This window comes from Zingiber officinale, chromosome 4A, assembly GCF_018446385.1.
Source record: "Zingiber officinale cultivar Zhangliang chromosome 4A, Zo_v1.1, whole genome shotgun sequence".
NCBI classification, from domain to species: domain Eukaryota; kingdom Viridiplantae; phylum Streptophyta; class Magnoliopsida; order Zingiberales; family Zingiberaceae; genus Zingiber; species Zingiber officinale.
In genome coordinates this window covers 47284946-47308004 of record NC_055992.1, presented here as the reverse complement: position 1 = coordinate 47308004, position 23059 = coordinate 47284946, and the positions used below count along the sequence as shown (strand labels likewise).

Below are 23059 nucleotides of genomic sequence, written 5' to 3'. Positions count from 1 at the left end.
ACTCCTTTTGGTATTAATAAGGTAACATATTATGATATATCAATTTTAATTCAAGTTATTCCTAGATCAACTTTTTTTAAAGAAAACTATATTTAATTATTTTTTCTAACCATATTAAGTTGTTCAATAATTAAGAATTTATATAAAATTAATATACAACTTATTTTTAAATTATACACAATAAACATATTTATCTAATAATTACTATATATAAATAAAAAAATACCGAAATAGTATCGGCACGACACGATACGATACCGAAACCGTATCGTTCCGGTCTGGGACCGAAACCTCGGCACGGGTCGAGATTTTAAACCTTGAGGGTAAGACTTCCGTTTTCTTTTCATTTTATTCTTATAGTTGTTTTGTTGAAGAGTATAATGTAATGTAATGATTTTTTATTATATATATGTAATTTATTATATTTTTTATAATAATATAGAGGTCATGAGTTCGAGTCTTAAAAATAATCTCGTGCAAAGCAAGGTAAGACTATGTACAAGACCCTTTCTCGGGATCCCGCATTGACAGAAGCTTCATGCACCGGGCTATTACATTAAGTTCAAGCCCATCCAAACTGTAATTCCTGGATTCGTCCTTAGGTAGGACCCTAGTGGACATGTCAAATGAAGATGTAACTGTATGATATGTAGCTACAAAACAAAAAATAAACATAAGTTATTTATTTGTGAATAATTACAATGATCAAGCTAGTACTCTGTATGTAATTTGACTTGATCAATGTTGAAATCTTTGAGGTCTCAAATTTCTTATGAAATGTTCGATTAAGTTGACAACATATAAGTTGTTAGAAGATCTTGAGAATTTTATAAGATAAATATAACACAACCAAACTTTTATCCTACTAAGTGTGGTCAACTAACTATATGGATCCTTCTAACCCATTGAACTCGATCCCTCATCATTTATATTGAAATTAATTTTATCTTACTTTATCATTATTAATCAAGTCTTCATTGATCTCCCTTTTTCTATATTAACGTGCGTATTTTTCTCGATCTCATATTATTGGTCGTCTAAGTACATGCCTATACTATCTTAAACGTGCCTCTCTGATTTTCCCTCAATAAGTGCAATTTTATTCACTCTCTAATGTTCTAATGTTTTTGTATATTTCTCTTAATATCCTTTTTTCTACAACCCTTATCTTCTACTCCTTCATAACCCAACATTCAACTCAATATAATATAGTAAGTGTAAACCCATAAGTCTAATTGTCCTTTTGTAGAGTTTCTCTTTAAATTTTAGAGAATTTTATAGGATAAATAAGAATAAGAAATCATGTAAATTCAATGTTAAAACCTTATAGAAGCAAACTATAAAGGGATATTTTTTCTTCAGGGAGATGAGAGAGAGATGAGGGTGTATTTGACTAAAGAGTAGGGTTATGCCAAGAGAAATAGATAAATTATAAATTCTCACAAAGGATAGGTTGACGCCATTGGATTCATGTTAACTCTTCTCATGTGTTGAACAAGTCAACTCTGATGCTTGGAATCTTCTTCTACCTTGCAAATGTGTAAGATACTAATAGTCACACATAAACACTTAATACACTCTTCATATTTTTGTTGACCATGTTAATTGTTTTTAGAAATAGCCACGTTGGACATTTTGATCCACACTTGTGACACCTGAGTTAGATACTTACATGAGTTCGTGTAATCTGGATTCAACAACGATGCCCATAGCATACCTTTACAATAATATTGCTAGTAACATGTGCACAACATACTTTTGGACCAGACCTGTCATTATTGTGCGAGTACTAAAGATGATCAATAATCTTATGTTCAAGTATTGCTTTGCAAGTTTTGGTTCAAGCCTATTCCTTGTCATGAAACTACAAAGTTGCTGGAAGTTTATTTCTCTCTTTTAGTTCTAAACTTGTAATGTACTTTAATTGATTATTAGTGTATGTCTCTTTAACTCTCATTGTACATGTTCTTGATGAATTATTTTTTTCACCACTGAGTGTAACACATTACTTCAATTTTGATGTATTGTTTCTAGATGCTGCGATGCCAATCTGATTGAAATTCCAGTTGAAATAGAAACACCAGATCATCATTATTACCATGTATGTGCTGAATCTTTTCATTCAAAATTTTTTATTCAGTATTCAGGCAAAATTCCAGATGTCTTTTATGCATGGGAATCTTATGTACCTATTGAATGCTCTTGTAGCTTGCTTATTTTACAACTAGAAGAGTGGAACCTTTGGAAGAATTGACATGGGTAAGTAGTTCTAACTTATGATGTAAAGCATGTTTCTTATCTTGTGAGAACACAATAAATTTAATTTGAGTTTCTGAAGATCTTTTGCATTCTTAAAGATGAAAAATTCTTGAAGTCCCTGTTTTTCTGAGTGTAGGAAATTCATTGCAAAAATGTACCAAGAATTTCCAATTTCTATTACCTTGTTCTTATCAACATTATGTGGAACTGGAAACATTTTGACAAGATGGGCCAAACATATGCATTGCATTTCTTACGATGATACATAATATGATTTGTTTTCATATTACCCTTGTGTATTGTGTATTTTTTCCTCCTGAATTGATGTTATGTCACTTGTGTTACTTATTAACGGTTACCAAGAACATATTAATGCATAAGATTTTCTTTCCTTAAACCTTAAACTATTTTTGTTAAGTTTTTGTTTATGTGCAACATGGTACGATGATTGTTTGTTCTTGATTATCTTAAATTTTAAATGTTAAGTACCATATAATATTACGGATCTAATGTTTAATATAGGTAGAGAAGACTAATTAGGTAGTTTTCTCATTCAACAGTTTAATGGAGTTCTTAGTTAAAATATGTATCCTTCTTGGTGTTGAATGGTCCATTGACTAGCCATTCCACCATTGACATCATACCTATGGTGAATGCACTATTGTTTTAAGTGCTGAGTCATGTTGGTTTGCATCGACAAAATTTATTATTCCACTTGGTGATTGACACACAAAACCCTTCAGCATGGTGACAATGCTGGTGAAATAGAGGAGAAAAGATTGAATGAGCGAAAGGAGAGGAAGAAGAAAAGGCATGCCACAACACTAAGAAATAGAGAAAACGAAAGAAAGATAAGAAAAATCGAGCAAGAGAAAGGAAAGGAGGATAAGAGAGGAAAAGAGGGATACCGAATAGGACGCAGGTAGTGGGTAGGCACGAACAATCTTGGTGATGTGTGGTGGTGTGTGACACAGGCGCTTCACGCGATCAAAGAGGAATAGAGACCTTCTACGTGATTATGGAGGAATTAGAAGGAATGTGATGAAAAAGAGTAATTAAATAATTACTAAACTTATTCATACAACAACAACAACCAAGAATTATCTCACTAGGTGTGGTCGACTATATGAATCCTTTTTCGTCATTGGACTTTATCTTTCATTATATCATTGCTTGTATTTAAATAAATTTTATCTTATTTTATTATTGTTAATCAAGTTTTTTTTTCCTTCTTCCTCGTTTGATATGCACATTTGTCATAATTTTATATCGCCTAACTGGAGCATTTATTGGTCGTCTAAGTACATGTCCGTACCATCTTAAACATGTCTTCTGAAGTTATATGTCTGCACATCCATTTTAACATCCTCATCTTTGCAACTCCCATTTTTTGCTCATGTACTTGAGGCAATAGCCCAACATTAACTCCATATAACACAACAAGTGTAGCCGTTGTTTTGTAAATGTCTTAGATGTACTTTAGGATCATAAAGAATGCCCAACGCTCTCTTCTATTTCAACCTTCTTGTTTGTATTCTAAGACATTTCTATTAATCTTTCAATCCCTTCATCTTTTTGCAAAATGATCATAAATACTTAAAATTCTTAATTATAGATAACTCGGTATCTCTTATCTTAACAATTGTCTCATTATGTCTAATATTATAAAATTTAAATTCCATATATTCTGTCTTTACTCTACTAGGTTTAAAACCGTTCACTTCTAACGTTTCCTGCTAAGGTTTAAGTTTAACATTTCCTTTTCACATGCCTCATCTACCAAAACAATATCATTTACAAATAACATGCACCACAGTACGTATCTTGGATGTGCCCAGTGAGTTCGTCTATAATTAGTGTCAAAAGATGAGGACTCAGGGTGGATCTAACTCTATCTTTATGGGACATGCTTCGGTTAATCCGCTTGAACACTTCACTCTTGTCATTACATCCTTATACACATCCTTTATTGGTTTTTTCGGTAAAGCCGTTGAAATACCCTCCCACATAGGGTTGCTTGGTACCTGATTTACTCTCCTATTGGTGGGGGGCTGCTAGGGCGACGGATTTCATCTTTTGAAGAAGTAATTAGTTCAATAAATGTTATGCTAACGCCTATCTTTTCTAGAATAATTTTATCATAAACTTTTTCTAAATCGAATATCATATGTAGTTTTGTTTCAATTCCGATACTTTTCAATTAGATGTATAACTTCAATTATTGACCTTCTATATATAAATTCAAATTGATTTTCGATCATCGTAGTCTCATTCTTTAGTTTTTTTTTATTACTCTTTCTAAAGTTTTATGGTATAAATTATTAGTTTAATACCCCTATAATTTGCACAGTTTTATATGTCTCCTTTATTCTTATATAACGGAACTGTAGTACTTATCTTCCACCCTTCACTAATTAGACATTTTTTTTTAAATTTTCAATATCAAGTTGAATAACTTTGTAAGCTATTCAATTCATTATTTCCCTATGCACTTCTATACCTTTATCAAAATATCATTTGGTCTAACTTCTTTTCTATTTTGTATCCCATTTAAAACTTGTACTTTTGAAGTTTGAATTCTATGATAAAAATTTAAATTTTTATATTCATTTGACCGCTTAAATTACCTAAGTTAAGTTGATCACCTAAACCTTCGTTAAAAAGTTAATAAAAATACTTTTTCTATTGCTCTTTTATTTTCTCATCATTTACTAGTAAGTTCATCTTTAATACATCTTATTTGGATAAAATATCCTATATTTATTTCTCTCGCTTTAGTTATTTTAAACGTCTCTTTTCCCTCTTTTATATATAATTTGAGATATAAGCGTTCAAAAGTTTCATTCTTAGCATCATTCACGACTTTCTTTGCCTCTTTCTTAGCTATTATATATATTTTTTATGTTTTTTTCATTCTTACCAGTATATATAATACCTTATAGGCATTCATTTTTCCCTTATTGTCCACTTTCTCATTCCATCATTAAGATTCTGTACTTTGTGGTGCATGCCATTCTTGGCTATTATTTTCAAGTTTGATATTTTCTTATCCGATGTCATATTCTAGTTGTCGTCATGGTTTAAAGTGCCGTGCCGAAACGGGCGAAACGTCTCGTTATGCTCGGCGACTAGCACCGGCACGACCCCGACGCCAGACTCATGACAGGTGCGACATGTTGCACGACCCCGTGGTCACAGCAGAGGGGTCGCTCGACCCTGCAACAGTAGCGGAGAGGTCGCATAATCCTTCCGCTGCCATCGTGGAGGTATCGTGCGACCTTGCGGTCACTGCAGAGGGGTCGCAAGACCAACGTGGTCGCGCCGAAGGAGTCATGCAATCCTCGCGGCCATGGCTGGTTGCGCAACCCTGTGACAACATCGAAGTCGTGCGGGCTCGCGAGTGGGGTCAGATTTCAAATTTTTTTTAATTAAACTTAGGTTAATTTTTTTAATCAACTCCTAGTTATGTGGAGATAATCTAAAGAGACTTTATTAAATCCTAATAAAATTATCTAATTAATTTTATATTTCATTTATTTTAATTTAAAAATTATAATAAAATTTTTATTTATTTATTTATCTATTTTCATATCTTTTCCTTTTTTAAAAGATTATTTTTTGTCTTGTTTATTTTTTAAATATTTATGTTAAATATTTTAGTTTTTAATTAATATATTTTATATTTGAAAAATATCGAAACTATATCGGCACGACACGATACGGTATCGAAATCGTATCGTTCCGTTCTAGGATCGAAACCTCGACACGAGTCAAAATTTTAAACCTTGGTTGTCGTATATTTTTCCTAAATTTATACTCTCTCCTTAAATATGTTTTACTTCTCTTCTTAAATATGTTTTACTTCCCATCCTTAAAGTTCAATCACTTAATTTTAGGAGGCGTTTATAGTTTCCTTCATACTATGCCTTATATCTAATAAATTAACCTATATTAGATAGTTAAGTTTTCTCGAGGGATGACTATTACAAATCTTTCTATCCTTTTTTCTAACTATAAGAAAGTCAATTTGCGATTTATTTTTCTCAACATAATCAAATATTTTTCTCTTTTATTAAAAAATGTATGAGTTAGTATAATGTCATATGCTATCGTAAAATCTAATAGTTTTCCCTTCTTCATTTCTTATTCTAAATCCATAACCTGTTACACCCAATTATACCCTATTATATTCTTTATTGTTCACTCTTACATATTCATTTAGCTTCTTATTAGAATCATTTTGGTTGATAGAATATTTTGTAATAGTTCATATAGGTTGTCTCAAAGTCTAGATTTGGTATGTTCATCTAATCGAGAAGTGCATATATGCTAATTACATTAATAGTTTCTTTTGCCACCACTATATTAAGAGTTATAATTCTATTCCCTTTTTAACTACTTCTACTTCTTTATTTTTTAATGAACTATCGCCAACAGTACCTACTCCATTTCTTGTTTTACTTTTTTTCTATATATCATAATATAAAATCCGAATTCTTTATCATCTTTGTCTTCTCTCCTATCCGTTCTATCTTTTGTACATGCAAAATAATAATTATTTTCTTAATTATCATATCTACTACTTCCATTGCTTTAGTAGTGAGCGTTCATTTCATGTTCCAAATTTTAGACAGTTAGTTTTTCCATAATATTTATTTTTATCCGATCTACGGTGTGAAAACTCTTGCATATTTAAGCATTAAAATCTGGAGCAGTGTCGAGGTTTCAATTTCGAATTGGAACGATACAATTTCAATATTGTAGCGTACCGTGCTCATATAGTTTCAGTATTTTTTAAATATAAAATATATAAACTAAATATAAAAAAATTAATCTAAATATTTAAAAATTATATATATATATAAAATGAGATAATTTTATTAGGCTTTAATTAAACTTATTTAAATTATTTCGATCAGGAGTTTATTAAAATTATTAATCTAAGTTATTTATTAAAGTATAAGTTAAAAATAACCTCCTACCTCGGCCCGCATGACGCGTCCGGACTCATTGTTGAGCTCGCGCGACACGTTCGAACTCATTATCGGGCTCGTGCAAAGTGTCTAGAGGTGTCGATAGTTTTATATTTTTTAAATATTAAATATATTAACTAAAAATTTAAAATTTGATCAAAATATTTATTTTTTAAATTATATATATATATATATATAATTAATGAAATAATTATAATTAGGCTTTAATTAAGCTTATTTAAATTTTCTCAAAACTATAGTTGATTAGAATTAGTAACCTATATTTTTTTTAAAAACCTAAGCTAACCTGCCCTACTTCGTTGTTCCATGACGACATTAACTTGTGCGATGATTCGGGACACATTGCAAGGCTCGCACAATGCAGGACTAGGCTGCGCGATGCTAGGACGTGTCACCGGGCTCGCACAATGCAAGACTAAGCTCATGTGATGCTAGGACGTGTCAATGAGCTCGCACGACATGTTAGGATGCATGGTGGTGTGTCGACGGTGTGCTGGTGCCGGTTCGTGGGCAGAACGAGATGTTTGTCTGTATCGGGCGAAACAACTCGATATTTTAATCCATGATTCTCAAAGTGTTCCTTCAGGGAATATTCTGCATAATTATAATTTTAATTGATCAATTAATTGAATATTTGTTTGAAAGTCCACATTTGCTAGCAACCTAACGAACTTATAAACTTTTAAAAATGCAATCAATCTAATAAATACGAACCAAATTATTTTATATATAAATTTATTTAATTATAAATTGACTAGAATAAATTCAAATTGAACTTAATTTGAACCTACTCAAACCAAAATCATGTCTACTTGATGGAAAATTAAAAGTATTAATTTAATCTATCTTAATTGCTATTATTCAAATTAAAGCATAATTAAAATAAAAAGTTATGTAAGATGCAATTTGAAAGATCACATGAGCAATCAATAAAAAAATTAAGGTTTAGCACACAAGCTAAATCATTAATGATTAAATAAATTTTATTTAATTATTCAAAAGTATTTTATTTATTTCCTTTCACTCTTTTTAGTTCTGTTATTTAAAATATCATATATTATTAAAATAATTTTTGAAAGACTATATTTCAATTCAAGGATAATTTTTTTTTCAAATTTGATTAAGTCTATTTCTAGTCAAATTTTTTATTTAAAAATTTTATACTTAAAAAATTAAATAAATTTAGTTATAAAATTAATGTAAGCCAAAAATATAATATTTTACATCCTAAATTAAAAAAAACTCGTACTTTTTTATTTTTCATAGACTAATAATTGTGGTTACCTGAAAAATTAAAACCAAATTATTTTTTTCATCTAAGAAAGTTTATTTTGGTTTTATCAAACAAAATATAAAATGATATTTAATTTACAATTATTTAATTAAATGTTATTGAATAAATTTCAAAAACAATTGCATAACTCATATAAATATACATTCATGACAAAAAAATACATCGTTAATTATGAAAGTAAAAGTTGAATATATTATAAGTGTAAACTATTATGAAACAAAAGAATTATGCATTTTACAAATGACTTAATTTAAAAATCAAAACTCAATTAGTTGCAGCCATATTTAATCAAAAAATTGATATGATTAAAATAATCAACAAATATAAAAAAATAATAGTGTATTTAATAAAAGTCAATTATTAATATTAAGAATTCAATTAAATAAGTACCAAAATCGTTGGCATGACACGTGTGATACCATAAGTCTATAAACATATTATTTCGGTGAGATACTAAAACTCTAGTACAACCCGAAATTTAAACCTTCTAGCTAAATCTGTCTTTTTGCATGAATTTTTTGGGAGTTTATTTTGATGCTTATGGAAGACTGATTCTTTTCTATGTTAGACCATCCACATCAGTTTCCCTATCCAAAATGCATAATTTAGGGTAAAAAAATTATTTTATTAAATTTGGATATCCACTTTTTAATACATCATATATCAGTTTCCCTATTTCTTCTCTCTCCTCTATAATGTTTAGGGAATGTAATCCATTCCCTAAATTTAGAGAAGTACTGTTCATAAATGTATAATTTAGGGAATCGATAGGGTAGCTGATGCAAAGATTTTTTAACTACTTTATTCAAAATTTAAGGTAAAATTTTTAAATAGGGTATCTGATGTGGATGCTCTTGCATAGTTTGTTTTCCTTTAATTCTTAGATAACATGTTCTTCAATGGCAGGATTATGGCATTGATTTTGATGATGATGATCACCCAATCAAGGCATTTAAATGTAGATGCGGAAGCAGACTTTGCAGAGATATTAAACGCTGAAGTAAGTTGTGTTCAAAAGCAATGTAATACCTACTAGTTGGATAATTCTTTTTTCTAGAGACGGATCTAAGATAGGGCTGTCCTGGGCTCTAGCCTAGCCTCAGAAAACTTACATAGGCATTTTATAGTCTACAACTTGGCACCAAAGAGAATTGCTATGTTCTTTTCTTTTTCTCTTTGTTCATTTTGTTTTGGTGCTTAACCCATCCCTTCCACACCCAAAGCTGTACCCACCTCTAATTCGTAGATCCATCCTTCCTCGAATTCGGGATCCATCCCTGCCTTTGGATCCGTCCCTGCCTTTTTTCTGCTTGAGAATACAATTGAGTTGATCATTGCTAGTCCTTTGTAGCATTATTGTATAGGATGTTCAGTATTTTCTTTTTAATATGTGATGCTACTAGTCAAGTCAAGCGCTCTTCAATAAAGTTCATTGCTTGTGAAAATGCCCTCCAAACTTGGGCATTCCCATCTAGAAGCAGGATTCCCATCCAATTCTTTTGCACTTGTAACTAAGACAATGTTTTCTGTTCTAGTTGTAGTGTTGTACTAATTCTAAGAACTTCTGTGGTATTTCTAAACCCTTGTTTTAGCCTGCAGTATGATGGTTGATTCATCTCGTCTCTTCTACCAGTCTTGCTGTGAAACTTCTGTCTATTTGTGGTTTTCTAATCTCTAAATGAGTTGAGACTATCTACTTGTTTAGATGAGGGATAAAATTGTTGTATTCTGTAAGTTGACCTCTGTTAAGATTACATGAAATAGTAAGACCTAATCTTATGTTATTCCTTTTTAAATTATTTAGGCCATATTGAAGTTGTAACTCAATTAGGCCTTATTTAGTGCCTACTATGTAGCAAAGTCTTCTACCCTTGTTGGCATTATCTCTCTCGTCCTCTTCCAGAAGCAAAGGGACCCACCCTATTCCCTTCTTTTCCTCAATGTCTCTCCCCACCCCACCTTGCAAGAGGGCCCCACTTCCTCCCTAGAAGTTTCCACACTCCATGATCTTCTCACCAATCTCTTTCAAGGATCTTCTAAAGCAGTTCTCCTCCCTCTCCTAAAGAAGTGTATAAAGGCCTTAGAAACTTAGACATGACACCTAAGGAATCCTAGGGAAATTACATGACGTAATCTGGAAGAGTTTCTTAAAGACTTTTCTATTTTATCTCTCAGCAGTACGAATAAACATACACATTTATTCTAATGGATGGATTCTTCAAACATAGAAAACTGAAAGGACTCATAAATATATTTTTATTATACTCTTGACTAAATTAGACTCTTTTAATTCAAGCTTCATTTTCCAAACTTTGACTATCAAATGTTGAAACTGTTGGACTTTATGACTTACTCTTTATGTTCTCATACTTTTGACTTACAAACATTGGAATTGGTAGACTTTACATCATTTCCTAAATATATTCATCATTTCCAAAATATGGCAAATTAAAAATTGGGCTTTAGAATCTTTATTTCTATGCTTATAACTTCTAGAGAAGTTTGCCACTTGTCTCCATCAACCTTCCTTGACTGAGAAAAACTCATCCCTTACAAGCTATTTGTTTTTAATAAAAATCTCAGTTTAGCTACTAGAATTCATCATTAATCTAAAAGGATCATGCCTTCCATTTGATAATATAAACTTTTTTGACAAAATTTTATAGTTTTTTACATCTTTAATATTTTTTTTCCAATCTTTGAAGTGATCCTTGACGAGCATTAGGTTCATTATTTACCTAAATATGATTATGTTTAGAGTATAGAGTGAGATCCTCAATGTTGAAGAAACTGTTGATACACATGTTTGCAAGTAGATTATGAACATAAGCGTTGGAGCTTATTTTCTATAGAATTTTGTAGGGACCAACATTCCTTTAGTGAAATTTCTACTTATAAACCCTTTTTGGATATCATTTTGGTCTTATACGGACCATAATCACATCATTTTCAAAATCAGCAAACTCTTTTTTTTTTTTTTCATATGAATATTTGTCTTATGAAGGGGAGCCTTGATGCAATGGTAAAATTGTTGCGGTGTGACCTTGTGGTCATAGTTCAGTCGCAGAAACAACCTGCAGTGTAGGGTAAGATTTATGTATAATAAACCATATGTGGTCCGACCCTTCCTTGGGACTTTTGCATTTGTGGGATTTTCGTATACTGGGGTTAGTCCTTTTTTATTAAGTTTTCGCATGACATCATTATGCACATCTTATCTGTGTGTTTGCTAAAAGCATTACTTCAGCATTTGGTCTTGCCTCTAATGGTAAAGAAACCAAATCAAGTGAATTTCTAAGAATTATTTTTGTAACAATTTCAAAATGATTGCATTTAGTGTGGACTTATTCACATAACTCTTACATGAAAATCCAACAATTATACAAATTTTATCCCATGTTGTAACATGATCTCCAATCAGGTAATGAAGTAAATCACCCAAACTTTTGTTGATTACATGTGTCTGGCCATCTCTATGAGGGTTGAAAGAAGAAGAAAACTTCAGCTTCATATTTATTTTTCTCGTGACGGGTCACTAAAAGTAACTTGTGAACATTTTGATCAGAAACAATTGTTCGTGGAAAACCATGAGAATAACAACTTAGCAATGTGCACAACATTGAAGTTTTTGAATATGGGAGAAAATGTGTCATTTTTGGAAAACAATCTACCACAAAAATATAGAGTTATTGTCCTCTAATGGTTCTAGGTAAATCAAGTACAAAAAAGTATGCTTAGGTTCTGCCATGGTTTGTGTGGAACAGGAAGTAGTAATACAAGCGTTCATTTTTCTTTCTTCCTTTGCAATACAACCTGTTTGTTGAATTACCTAAGAAGGGGAGCCTTGGCGCAACGGTAAAGTTGTTACTTTGGGACCAAAAGATCACGGGTTTGAAAATGGAAACAACCTCTTGCCAAAAGCAGGGTAAGATTGCGTATAATTGATCCTTCCCCAAGACTCCACATAGCGTGCACCAGGCTGCCCTTTGGATAAGTGGCATGTGAGACATCGAGACAATTTTGGCCACATCTTTTTTAAAGGCTAGGCCAATAGAAACATCTTCAACTGTTGCAGTCTATCCCTTCCAAATGATACCATGCTATCTCGCAAACAAGGTAGCAAATATAAAGCTGAAATTTTTGCACAAAGGGTAGCCTTTCTTGAATAGCTTAAACTCCATTTGTACAACCACAAAAGAATATACCATTCTTCTCAGTGCATCAAGTGCCTTTTTTTCAACATTGATTTGTGTTTCATTACGAAGGAATATTCTTGCACGAAGGCAACCCATTTCTGATGTCTATTATTTCCTTTGAGTTAATGTATCAAAGAGTTTGATGATCAGAGTATAGAACAAAGTCTTGTGGAAGAAGGTAATGTCGCCTATAGTGCAAAGCTTGAATTAATGCATAAAATTTTCTGTTATAAGTGGAACATTGTTGTTTTGTCTCATTCAACATTTTACTAAAAAATGCGATAGGATTCCCTTCTTCAAACATTAGATACATCACATTCCACTTTAAAAACCTTGGAAAAATTTGGTAGTCAAAGAATTGATGCGTCACCAATCTTTTCTTTCTTCAAAAGCTTGTGACACTGCTGGTACAAACAAACTGATATTTCTTCTTACAATCAAAACTTTTTATAAATGTTCGATAAATTGTTACTAGGCCATGAAAGCTACTGACTTCTTGTAGTGTCCTAGATAATGACCACTCTTGGATGGCTCTTAGCTTGCTTGGATGCTTCTAATCCTTTAGATTACACCATAAAACTCAAGATTATCACAGATGAAGTTGTATTTCTTCAAATTTATGTAAAGCTTCTTCCTTGTGAAGAACTTTTATAAATGGGTAAGATTATCTACTCTATTCTTGCTATAAATTTAGATAATTTTGAAATAAATAATAAGAATTTTTTTGATTAATTGTTGCAATACATAATTCATATGCGCATGAATGTATTAGGAGCATTTGAAAGGCTAATAAGCATGTCAAGTCATTCATAAAGGGTCATCTTTAATCTTAAAAGTTGTCTTCCATTCATTTTCTAGGCCTTCTGTGTATTTGATGATACCACTTTTCAAATCATTTTTTGAAAAGATACAAAAACCAACCAGCATATCCAACCAACATGGGGGAATGGGGAATCAATATTTGATAGTGATCTTATTGATTGCATGATTGTCTATGCACATGCACCAACTACCATCTTTTTTGTGTCAACAATGCAGGGACAATACACGGGCTTAGATTTTCACAAATAAATCCTTGGACAACCGTTCATCTACTTGTGTTTTCAATTTTGTATGACCACTTGAATTCATTTGATAGGTTGGTAGATTAGGTTAAAGAAAATTTACATCTATCACTTAATTGTTAAATTAACTATCCTTTCTAATTGATCCATAACTTTTGAAAACATTTTTTATATGAATCTAAGTAATTTAGATAACAGAAACATATAATACATAACAACTAAATGTTAATCAGCTGCTACAATCCATATAACAAAAAATTTATCTTGGCTAGAAATTCTTGCTTTTCTTTTGTCTATTTAGCAAAATATGTTTAATCAATATAAACTTTAAGACGCTAGGGATTCATTTAGCTTGTATAATCTGTATATGGCCTTAAACGAATGTTATCTATCTGGTCCCTAGGTGCATAAAGCATATGTGGCTACATAGGCAACTTAGGCAAGGGCTTCTAAACAGTGCTTTTATGATTTTTATAAAACATATTTTATAATTTTATATAGGAAATAATATGATTTGATTTTTTTTATTAAATTTTCCCAACTAGTTTTGACTTAGTCCATTCTTCCGATTTGATACAACTAATACTTGAATATTTTGCCATTTGATTTTCATGCTAACACCAACTATAGATCCAGAATAGTTTACTTCTCCTTGGGTTATGCTTATCTAAACACTAGGACCAACATCTCTTGTTGTTTTCTCATCCATCATGAGATTCTCATTCACTAACAGTCCAATGGTGGTATCAGAACCAATATCAAACTCAAGAGATCTGTCTCTCTTATGCGCATAGACATTTGAAGTTCTTATTGGATCTTAATGGGAGTACAGCCATCTCATTTCTCCACCATGCCACTTAACATGATTTATTGACTTTATATAACTTCTCAATCAAATGAAATCAATCAGCTTCATAAGTAATGCTCCTCTGTAACTTTGAGGAAATATGGGATGTTCTTTGGCATATTCACTCTCATATAAAGAATGCCTCTCGTATATATTAAGTATACACAACATGATTGTTCATTACCTGTATACGTTGTTGCTCTTCAGAGAATGTGGGATAAACTTGCCATATATCATCCCATCTCCACATATCCCAAAGTTTCCAAGTGTTACGAAGAATTTCAATTTTCAAGTTGCTAAGTTATTGTCTGCTTTGATGATCTCCACAGTGGCATCCATGTAATTTGCAACTGCTACAATACCATCTTTATCAACTGCCTTAATCTAAGTGTTGTGATCTTCTTAACCTCGGCTAAAGGTTTAACCTATGTTTGTAGACAAGATCTAGGAGGTGGAAGATGTGGTTATGTGGTTATGGATGCATACAGAATTCGTACCTACCATGAATTCATTTTAGTTGCGCTAATTTTTCATCAGATTGTTGCAGGATTGGTTTGGAAGATCATCTGCTGCACAAGATGCCACACATTTCGTTTCACTGTAACTCCAACATCGATCATAATTATTATTAGTTCAATTGAATATGAACTATTTCAGGCATTGTTCTAGAATGCAAATGATTGATCTAAATTTGCTATCACTACCACTTATTGATTCATATCTTGTATGTTAAAATCCATAATTCCATGTTTTCTGGTTCATATGCATCTTCACATCTGATAGACAATCAAAATTTAATTTCTACTCTTCACTTTTTAACCATACTATTTATCTCTAATGCTAACACTTCTCATTTAAAGGACCATATTCTTTTGATTCATGCTTATTGTTCTTAGTAAAAAATCTTTATGCTCCACAATTTCTCATGAAGGTATTCTCTATTTTCACTCTACGGGAACCTTAAGTAATTATGTAACCTGCTATCCTTGTCATTATGTCTTTAATGATCTATGCACAGAGGTAGGGTTGGTGACAATCATAAATATGATGGAATTTATTACATAGACGATCAAATCTTCTCTAATGCTCTTACTACCACTAGCATAACCCCTTACCAATGGCATCATTGTCTTGTTAATGTCTCCGGTTAAAATAAGAAAGATTATCAGTGTTTCAGTCTCACTAACCCAGTTTCAATGTGAAGCATTTGACTTGGCAGGCACTACCATTCATTTTTGAAGTAAGCAAACCCACCATGCATCTTTGAACTTGGAAAAGACCACATGCATCATTTTCCTTTAGTACTCATGAGCATACTTTATCCCTTTGGTGTTCACTCATATTTAAGGTCCTAGACCTATCTCTACTGACAATTGATTCATTATTCTGTTGACTGTCTTCACATGACATGACTTTTTTTTTTTTTGAGAAGTCAGCATGACATACTTAATATATAAACGATAGTTTTCTGGTGGAAAAGGCGACTACGCTTGCCCCCAACGCTCCCGTCAATCCGTCATAGGGCCAACACAGAGGAGGTAAATCACGAGTGGCTATTAGCCTTTGGAATAGTGACTGACGCATAAGGGAGGCATTTATCTCGGCTATACCGAGATTCGAACCCCAGATCTCATGGTGACAACACCTCATGCACTAGCCACTAGATCGTCCTGAGGGGACATAAACGATAGTTTTCTAATTCTATCAAAAGATAGTGATAATGCTTGTGTATATGCAAATAAGCTTTGTTCTTTTTTTTTTCTTTTTATATTTTGCAAGGTATCTTCCACTAAATCATATGTTCGAATACATATTGAAATCATGGTATCACAAAAATGCAAGAATCAGCATCTTCTCCGGATCACATGTTCTATGATGTTTTTGTATTCGTGTACCTTAACTATATTGGGGAGATGTTCTCACCTTATATTATGTCATTATTTTCTTCTCTTTATTCTTAATGGGTAAAATTTCATCATTTCTTCTTCCAATATAAAATGTTTTTTCTTGCTGCTTTAGGGTTTTTTGGTTGTTTATGCTCTGTTCATGTCCTTGCCTTGGACCAGGACATGATAATTTTATCTGTAGATCTACTCTTTGCATTTTTCTTGGCTTTGCTCCTAAGTTACTACAAGTCTTATGATATAGTATTTTTCCGTTTGTAGGTATATACAATGCCACATCCTTTGAAACTTCACCTTGTTTCTTGTACTCTTCACATCTCCACGTGACACCATCAGTTCCATCAACTCTACTAGGGCTATCCACTACCGCTCCATTAGAGGCTCATTGTTATTGTAGTGAAGACCAATCAGATTCTTAGTGGTCACTTGTAACTCTTTCATTAGTCTCTCTGACACTAGTACCTCCTTCATTCATTCTTGATTGCTGCTCTGCAGCAAGGTAAGTGTACTTTCATTATGTACCCTATTCCCAGTTTTAGTTTTATCTAAAAATTTATGCTTAGATTTTTGCATTCCCTTGTCTTTGCCATCTATGAGGATTTCCAGATTGCACCATGAGGCCGAACCATGGCAAGAAATATGAGAATTTGTTTTCCCATCACATGGTGTAGATCCTGTTTCCTGTTTTACAACCAATTATCTGTCTGATGGTTATATTGGTTGATATAAGGTTAGATTGATTACAAAAAGATACAGTTAAGATCAATTTACTTCAAACCTTATATGGCTAAACCTAAAAAGGGAAATCTTTAATCTAAACAAAATCATAGGATGTGGTTTGAAAGGTTTGTCATTAGGTCACCAAAGTTGTCTGGGGTGTACTAAGATTAGATCATTCAATCTTTGTCCAATATAGTGCTGCCAATATTATAATTTTAGCAATCTATGCCGATGGCATCAAAACGATATAACACCTCATTAAAAAAATAAACCAAAAATCAAATTTATCATTTCAAGATTTCTGAAGGATATGTTATTTCCTCAGGAAGATGCTTATTTATAGCTTTGAACAGTTAGTGTTGGAAGTTGGTTCATGTAAAAATTCTTATTGTTATTGATTAGCAATGGTATAAACCTTGTAGTATATTAAAGGATATCCAGGGAAAGGACTACCCGCAAGAAATATGAAATTCAAATGTTGACTCATTTTTCTGGCTATGCTGGGTCCTCTGTTGGCATAATTTCTACTTCAAATTCTTTATGCATTTCAGTGTCAATATACACTGACGACTTAGTTAAAGCACAATCTATATGCATTTTAAATTCTACATGAAAAAGGATGAACTTACATGTGATAGCACCTTCTAGTTAAAGCACAATATACAACATAAGTTTACATGACGACTTAGTTTTACAAGCACCAAACCAATGAATATGCATTACAACAATAAGCAACTATTTACATTGCAAGGAAGTTGGTGTTTCATGGATGCATTAAACACATTTAAGTATACTGTCACTGCCTTTGAGATGCCATGTGTCCAATAAATCAATGGACCATATACTCCTTTAGAAGAAAAACTTGTCTAGATTTTTACCAAACTATTTTGGTGGCTCAGTCTATATCTATGCAACAACTTGGGCTTGGTCGATATCTATCCTCTATTTCTATTTTGAGGGGTAGGGTTTGACATCAAGGGTAAGAATAAGTTCAAGTCATCTCTATGCAACAACTTGGGCATAGTCGATATTTGTCCTCTAGTTTGAAGGGAGTGTTTGATTAACAAGGCCGTGCCTATTAGGAGGCAAAAGAGTCATCCGACTCAGACTTTTCTTCCATAATTTCTCAAAAACTTCAAAAGTATTATATAGTATAAATTTCTCTAAATTGTACTAATCTAATCTTCTAACGTTAATCCAACCTTTCTTTTTCTCTTCTTTCTCTTTTCGATTCTCAAAAAGAAATGAAAGATCTTTTGGTAGAATCATTTTTTAGTAGCTGAAAGGTTTGATTTCTTCTTCCTCTTGTTTTTTTTATTATTAGTTTAGAGCATTTTTCATTCAAAAGTAAGAGCAGATTCTTCGATTTGCTTAATAGATGAAATGAGATTTGTGTATTTTCTTTGAGATCTTGAATTGAAGAGAAAAAATATTGGTGACTTTGTTAATTTTGTATACAAAGATAGAGTGAGTTTTTAGTTTGAGAAATTGTTATTTTTACTACTTTATTTTATGATAATGCTATGCTAGCAATTACGTTAATCTATTGTAAGAAATCTTCATTAAGATGAGATATGGATTAAATGCTTACTAAATATTTGAATAAATGTCTCATAAAATTGCAATATGTGATATTCTTTTGAATTGTTTGTTGAATTCCTAGGTTAACTATGCCTCCTAAGTACATGCCCGGGTCTCAAAAAAGACAAAGAAAGCTAAAGATTGAAGAAATAATTCAAAGTCAAACTGGAAATATTAATAAGTTCTTTGTTTCAAATAAAAAAATAGTTAGTTGTAGAGGTTGGATACGTGATTGATAATTCAAGTAGTGGTTAACAAGAAAATGAATTGGATGAGAATGAGATTGATATTGAAGAATTCTTGAACATGTCAATATGGATGAATTGAATGATAATGAAAAAGATGATGAGTATGTTCAATATGAGAACTCGAATTGGGACTTGCTCTAATGATACGGAGATGTGGAACAACATTGATTAGAAAATTACTTTCTCTAAGTATGCTCAACTACTTTCTCTTTATAATCAATCAAGCTCATTCTTCTCGAAAACTCAATTTGAATAATTTCAAAAATATGTAGAAACATTTGGTTTTTTATTTAGGAGAGGTTACAACGTGCATATGATGAAGCCTTGTTGAGGTCTTGCAAGAATCTTAAAAGTTCTGTGTCTCATAGGAGTTGTTTTGATATTATGGGGATGACTTATTTTCTAGTTTATATTCTCAAGTGTTCAGTACCAAGAGAACCAAAATCGGCAATGATGTAATGAATACTTGAAGAAAATGAATGGGTATTTCTCAAATGCTCATATTGCTTATAAAATTTTATTAACTATCGTGGTTATAATAGCAAATGCAGAACGAAGTTTCTCAAAATGAAATCTCATTAAAACTTTTCTCAGATCAATCATCTCATAAGAAAGATTGAATGGATTGACTATGATATCAATTGAAAAGGAAATTATTGAATGACTTGATCATACAGGTTTGATTAGTACTTTTTACTCTTAAATTGTAGGGTAGATTATTTTTTAGTGATCATTTTGGACATGCTTATCTTATTATTAGATTATAATAGAAATATTTTGTTAATTACATATTTTTTTAATTTTTATATTGTCTTTAATGTATTGATTTAATTTGAAAAAGTTGTTATGACACTAAAAGAATATGAAGACATTATAATTTAGAGGCCTTTTTTTTTTTTTAAAAAAAAAAATTAGACTCAGACCAAAAAATTGTTAGGATCGGCCTGGCTTGATAAAATAAGAATTGACCTACTTCCATTTGTTTTTTGATTAAATTAGTTCATCCCGATATGTATATTTTCTTCTGCTATCGGAAGTATATCAAGGCTTTCTATTCTACCTGTTTTCTACTATCTTAAACAAAGTGCAACCATCCTACATATCCTAATCAAATTATAAGAAATGAGGCTAAAAATAAAACGTTCTTGCCAGATGTAAAATAACAATCCACCATCCATTTTATGAAATAGCATGTGTAATATCTCTGCTATTGATCATCCTCTTATGCAATGTTCATTGTCAGGGACCCGATCAAGAGCATCTGCAATGTAGTTGACTGGACGTGAAGCTATAGATTTCGAGTAAATTTTGGGTGCATTCCAAATAAAAGTTTTTGTTAGCACTAACAGATAGTCAATAGAAACTGCTGTTGTGTAAATTAGATAGAAATCTCAGCGTTTTTTTGGTATGAGCATTATCTGGCACTTTCTTATCTTGGTTCCAACGTTTGATACTTGCGTTTTGTAGATATCAAAGCTGCCTATGTAAGCCACTTCAATTATAAGTAGGTGTTTGTGTATCAACGTTTGCATCTGGAGGATCGTCGATTGGTAATTGCAGTCCCTTATATTGCGTGCTAAGTGATAGATAGGATTCAAATTCTATGCAAGTTAACTGATTTTTTAGATATATATTATTTGCACTCTCTTATTCCGTGCATTTTTAAAAAAAAAAAAATAAAATCACATATGTTTGCATGAAAATGTTTTAATCAATGTCTATGATAAAATGATTGGTAAGGTTTCCTCCATGTAACTCATAAGGACTTTAAACTTGGTAGATTATCGATTCGAGCAAAAAGGTGATTATATTCATCAAGGTTTTAAAATTCGTTAGGCATTAGTCGGGTGGTAGATCAGCATTTAGCGCCTAGGTTGCTTAGGCAGAGATTAGGCATCGCTAGGCGGATTCCTCGGTATCCCTTATTTTACGTGGATTGTGGACAATGTTATATGTAAATTTGAATGTTGTCTTAAACAATTTTATAACAGTGGAGATATAACTATGTATGATAAAATAAATGTATACTTTTGAATACCAAAAAATGAAGAACTAGAAAAGAAAATTATCAGTTTTATGCAAAAGAAATATAATAGACTTTGTAAATACGAACAGTAGAATATACAGTAAGTCATCATAATCATATAGTAAATAGTAGAACATATATTCAACTCGAATTTTAAAATCTTGCTATAAGCTAAAATAACTTTAGTGGTGGAAAATATTAGAAAATAATAGCAAGAGTTCAATTTAAGATTATATCATTGTGAATCACTAAGCAAAATATAATTGTTGAATAATATAAATCATGCCTTAACAAAATGAGTTTAAAATTACACAACTAATAAATATTTCATAGATTTATATTTATTCTATTTCTTCTTCATAACTTTCAATCACTTGTTCTTCATCGGACACAAACTCAATATCATTATTTGGATCATCTTCTTTTTTGGATGCAAAATCATTTTCATGAAGTTCTCTCACTCTAAAGTTTTTTTGGAGTTGTAGATTTTCATTTTTTTGGAGTTCTCTCACCATTTGCCAAGTGAACCCGGAATCTAGTTCAAATTCATCATCTTTCCCACCATCCACAATCCAAGCTTGTGCATTTGAAGCATCTTTTGCAAGGACATTGACATTCCTTTCTTTTCTCTTTTTTTGTTTGTTCAACAATCTAACATTAAATTGGATAAATACTAAATTGTTCAACCTGTTCACATCCAACCTACTTCTTTTCTTTGTATGAATCGAAAAAAAGAGAAAGTAAATATTATAGTTAATACATGAATATAAATGTTAAAAATTATAGCTACTTTAATTAAAGATTGAAAGTTTAAAACTTACTCCTTCAAATGTACTCTAATTTTTTTCACATCCAGATGAATTTGTAGTTAATGAAAATATCCTCAATGCCACCTTTAGTAAGTTGGGTGTGTGAGCACCAAATGTATTCCACCATGCACATAGATCAAATGTATCATCATTTCTTTCACATGCTTTTGTTGTCAATATTTTTCGAAATAACCCAGTGTTATCTCTATATTTTACAAATTCCTTGTTAATAATTATATCTTGTAGATCTAACTCATTGACATGCAAAATTTTCATACATTCAAAAATCCTTGTCGCAACCTCCTCATAAAGAGCAATACAACTATCTTTATAGTAAAAATAAGGATTCAACAAAAAGACAGTGGTATGCAATGATATATTAAGTCTATCCTTTATTTGTGACTCAATAATGGCTATGATAGGTTGATAATTTGATTCCACATTGTTCAGAGCCACCTTGATATCTTCTTTAGCTTGAAGAAGCTTCCTATAAAGAGATCCCATCGATGGCCTTCTATCTGCATCTACCAATCGAAGAACTCTTACTCAAGGAGTAAATATTTTCAAACAAAGTGTCACACCATTCCAAAAACTCATGCTGAGTAAGCTAATTTTTCTTTGTTTGTTTTTGACTATTTATATTTCTCCCACATATCACTTGTAAATATGACCCTTAAACTATAGTTTTTTTTTTTCAATCAAACTTTACAATGTGAGGAAATTTGATGCAAACCTAGTAACTCCTGGTTGGACTATGTCTCTCTTCTTTGTGAAACTTCTCATCAATGACAAAGTCTTATGGTGAGCATAGATGAAAATGGTAAAAGACTTGGATTGCTTAATAACCTTTTTATATTGTAGAAGTTTGCCAATACTTCCAAGCATGAGATTAATCGTGCGAGTTGCACATGAACTCCAAAAAATCCTAGGTTTCTTTTCTCTCATTAATTTTGTTGCAGCAATGTTATTGGTGGCATTGTCTGTTACAATCTGAACAATATTATGATCTCCTACTTGTTCAACACACTTGTCAATATACTCAAAAATAAGTTCAGTTTGTATGTGCCTCATCTGAAGACTCCTTAGACTCTAAAAATGTAGTACCCTCCTTGCAATT

At 31.7% G+C, this 23059-nt stretch overlaps 1 protein-coding gene across 15 annotated transcripts in view; it reads left to right on the top strand.

The window, feature by feature from the left end:
* The window catches only part of LOC121969892 (probable inactive histone-lysine N-methyltransferase SUVR2), a 35124-nt gene extending 14494 nt beyond the window's left edge, over positions 1 to 20630 (top strand). For 4 of the 15 annotated variants that reach the window (XM_042520197.1, XM_042520194.1, XM_042520196.1 and 1 more), the window contains exons 7-10: positions 2035 to 2101; positions 2209 to 2259; positions 9454 to 9547; positions 20351 to 20630. In XM_042520197.1, coding sequence (XP_042376131.1) covers positions 2035 to 2101; positions 2209 to 2259; positions 9454 to 9546 — 211 coding nt within the window. In that variant the 3' untranslated portion in view covers position 9547; positions 20351 to 20630. Of the gene's footprint in view, positions 1 to 2034; positions 2102 to 2208; positions 2260 to 9453; positions 9548 to 11551; positions 11634 to 13245; positions 13402 to 15191; positions 15255 to 16819; positions 17058 to 20350 lie in introns of all 15 variants that reach the window. The other 11 variants (XR_006108698.1, XR_006108695.1, XR_006108696.1 and 8 more) reach the window with 11 other exon arrangements.
* The last annotated feature ends 2429 nt before the right edge of the window (positions 20631 to 23059 follow it).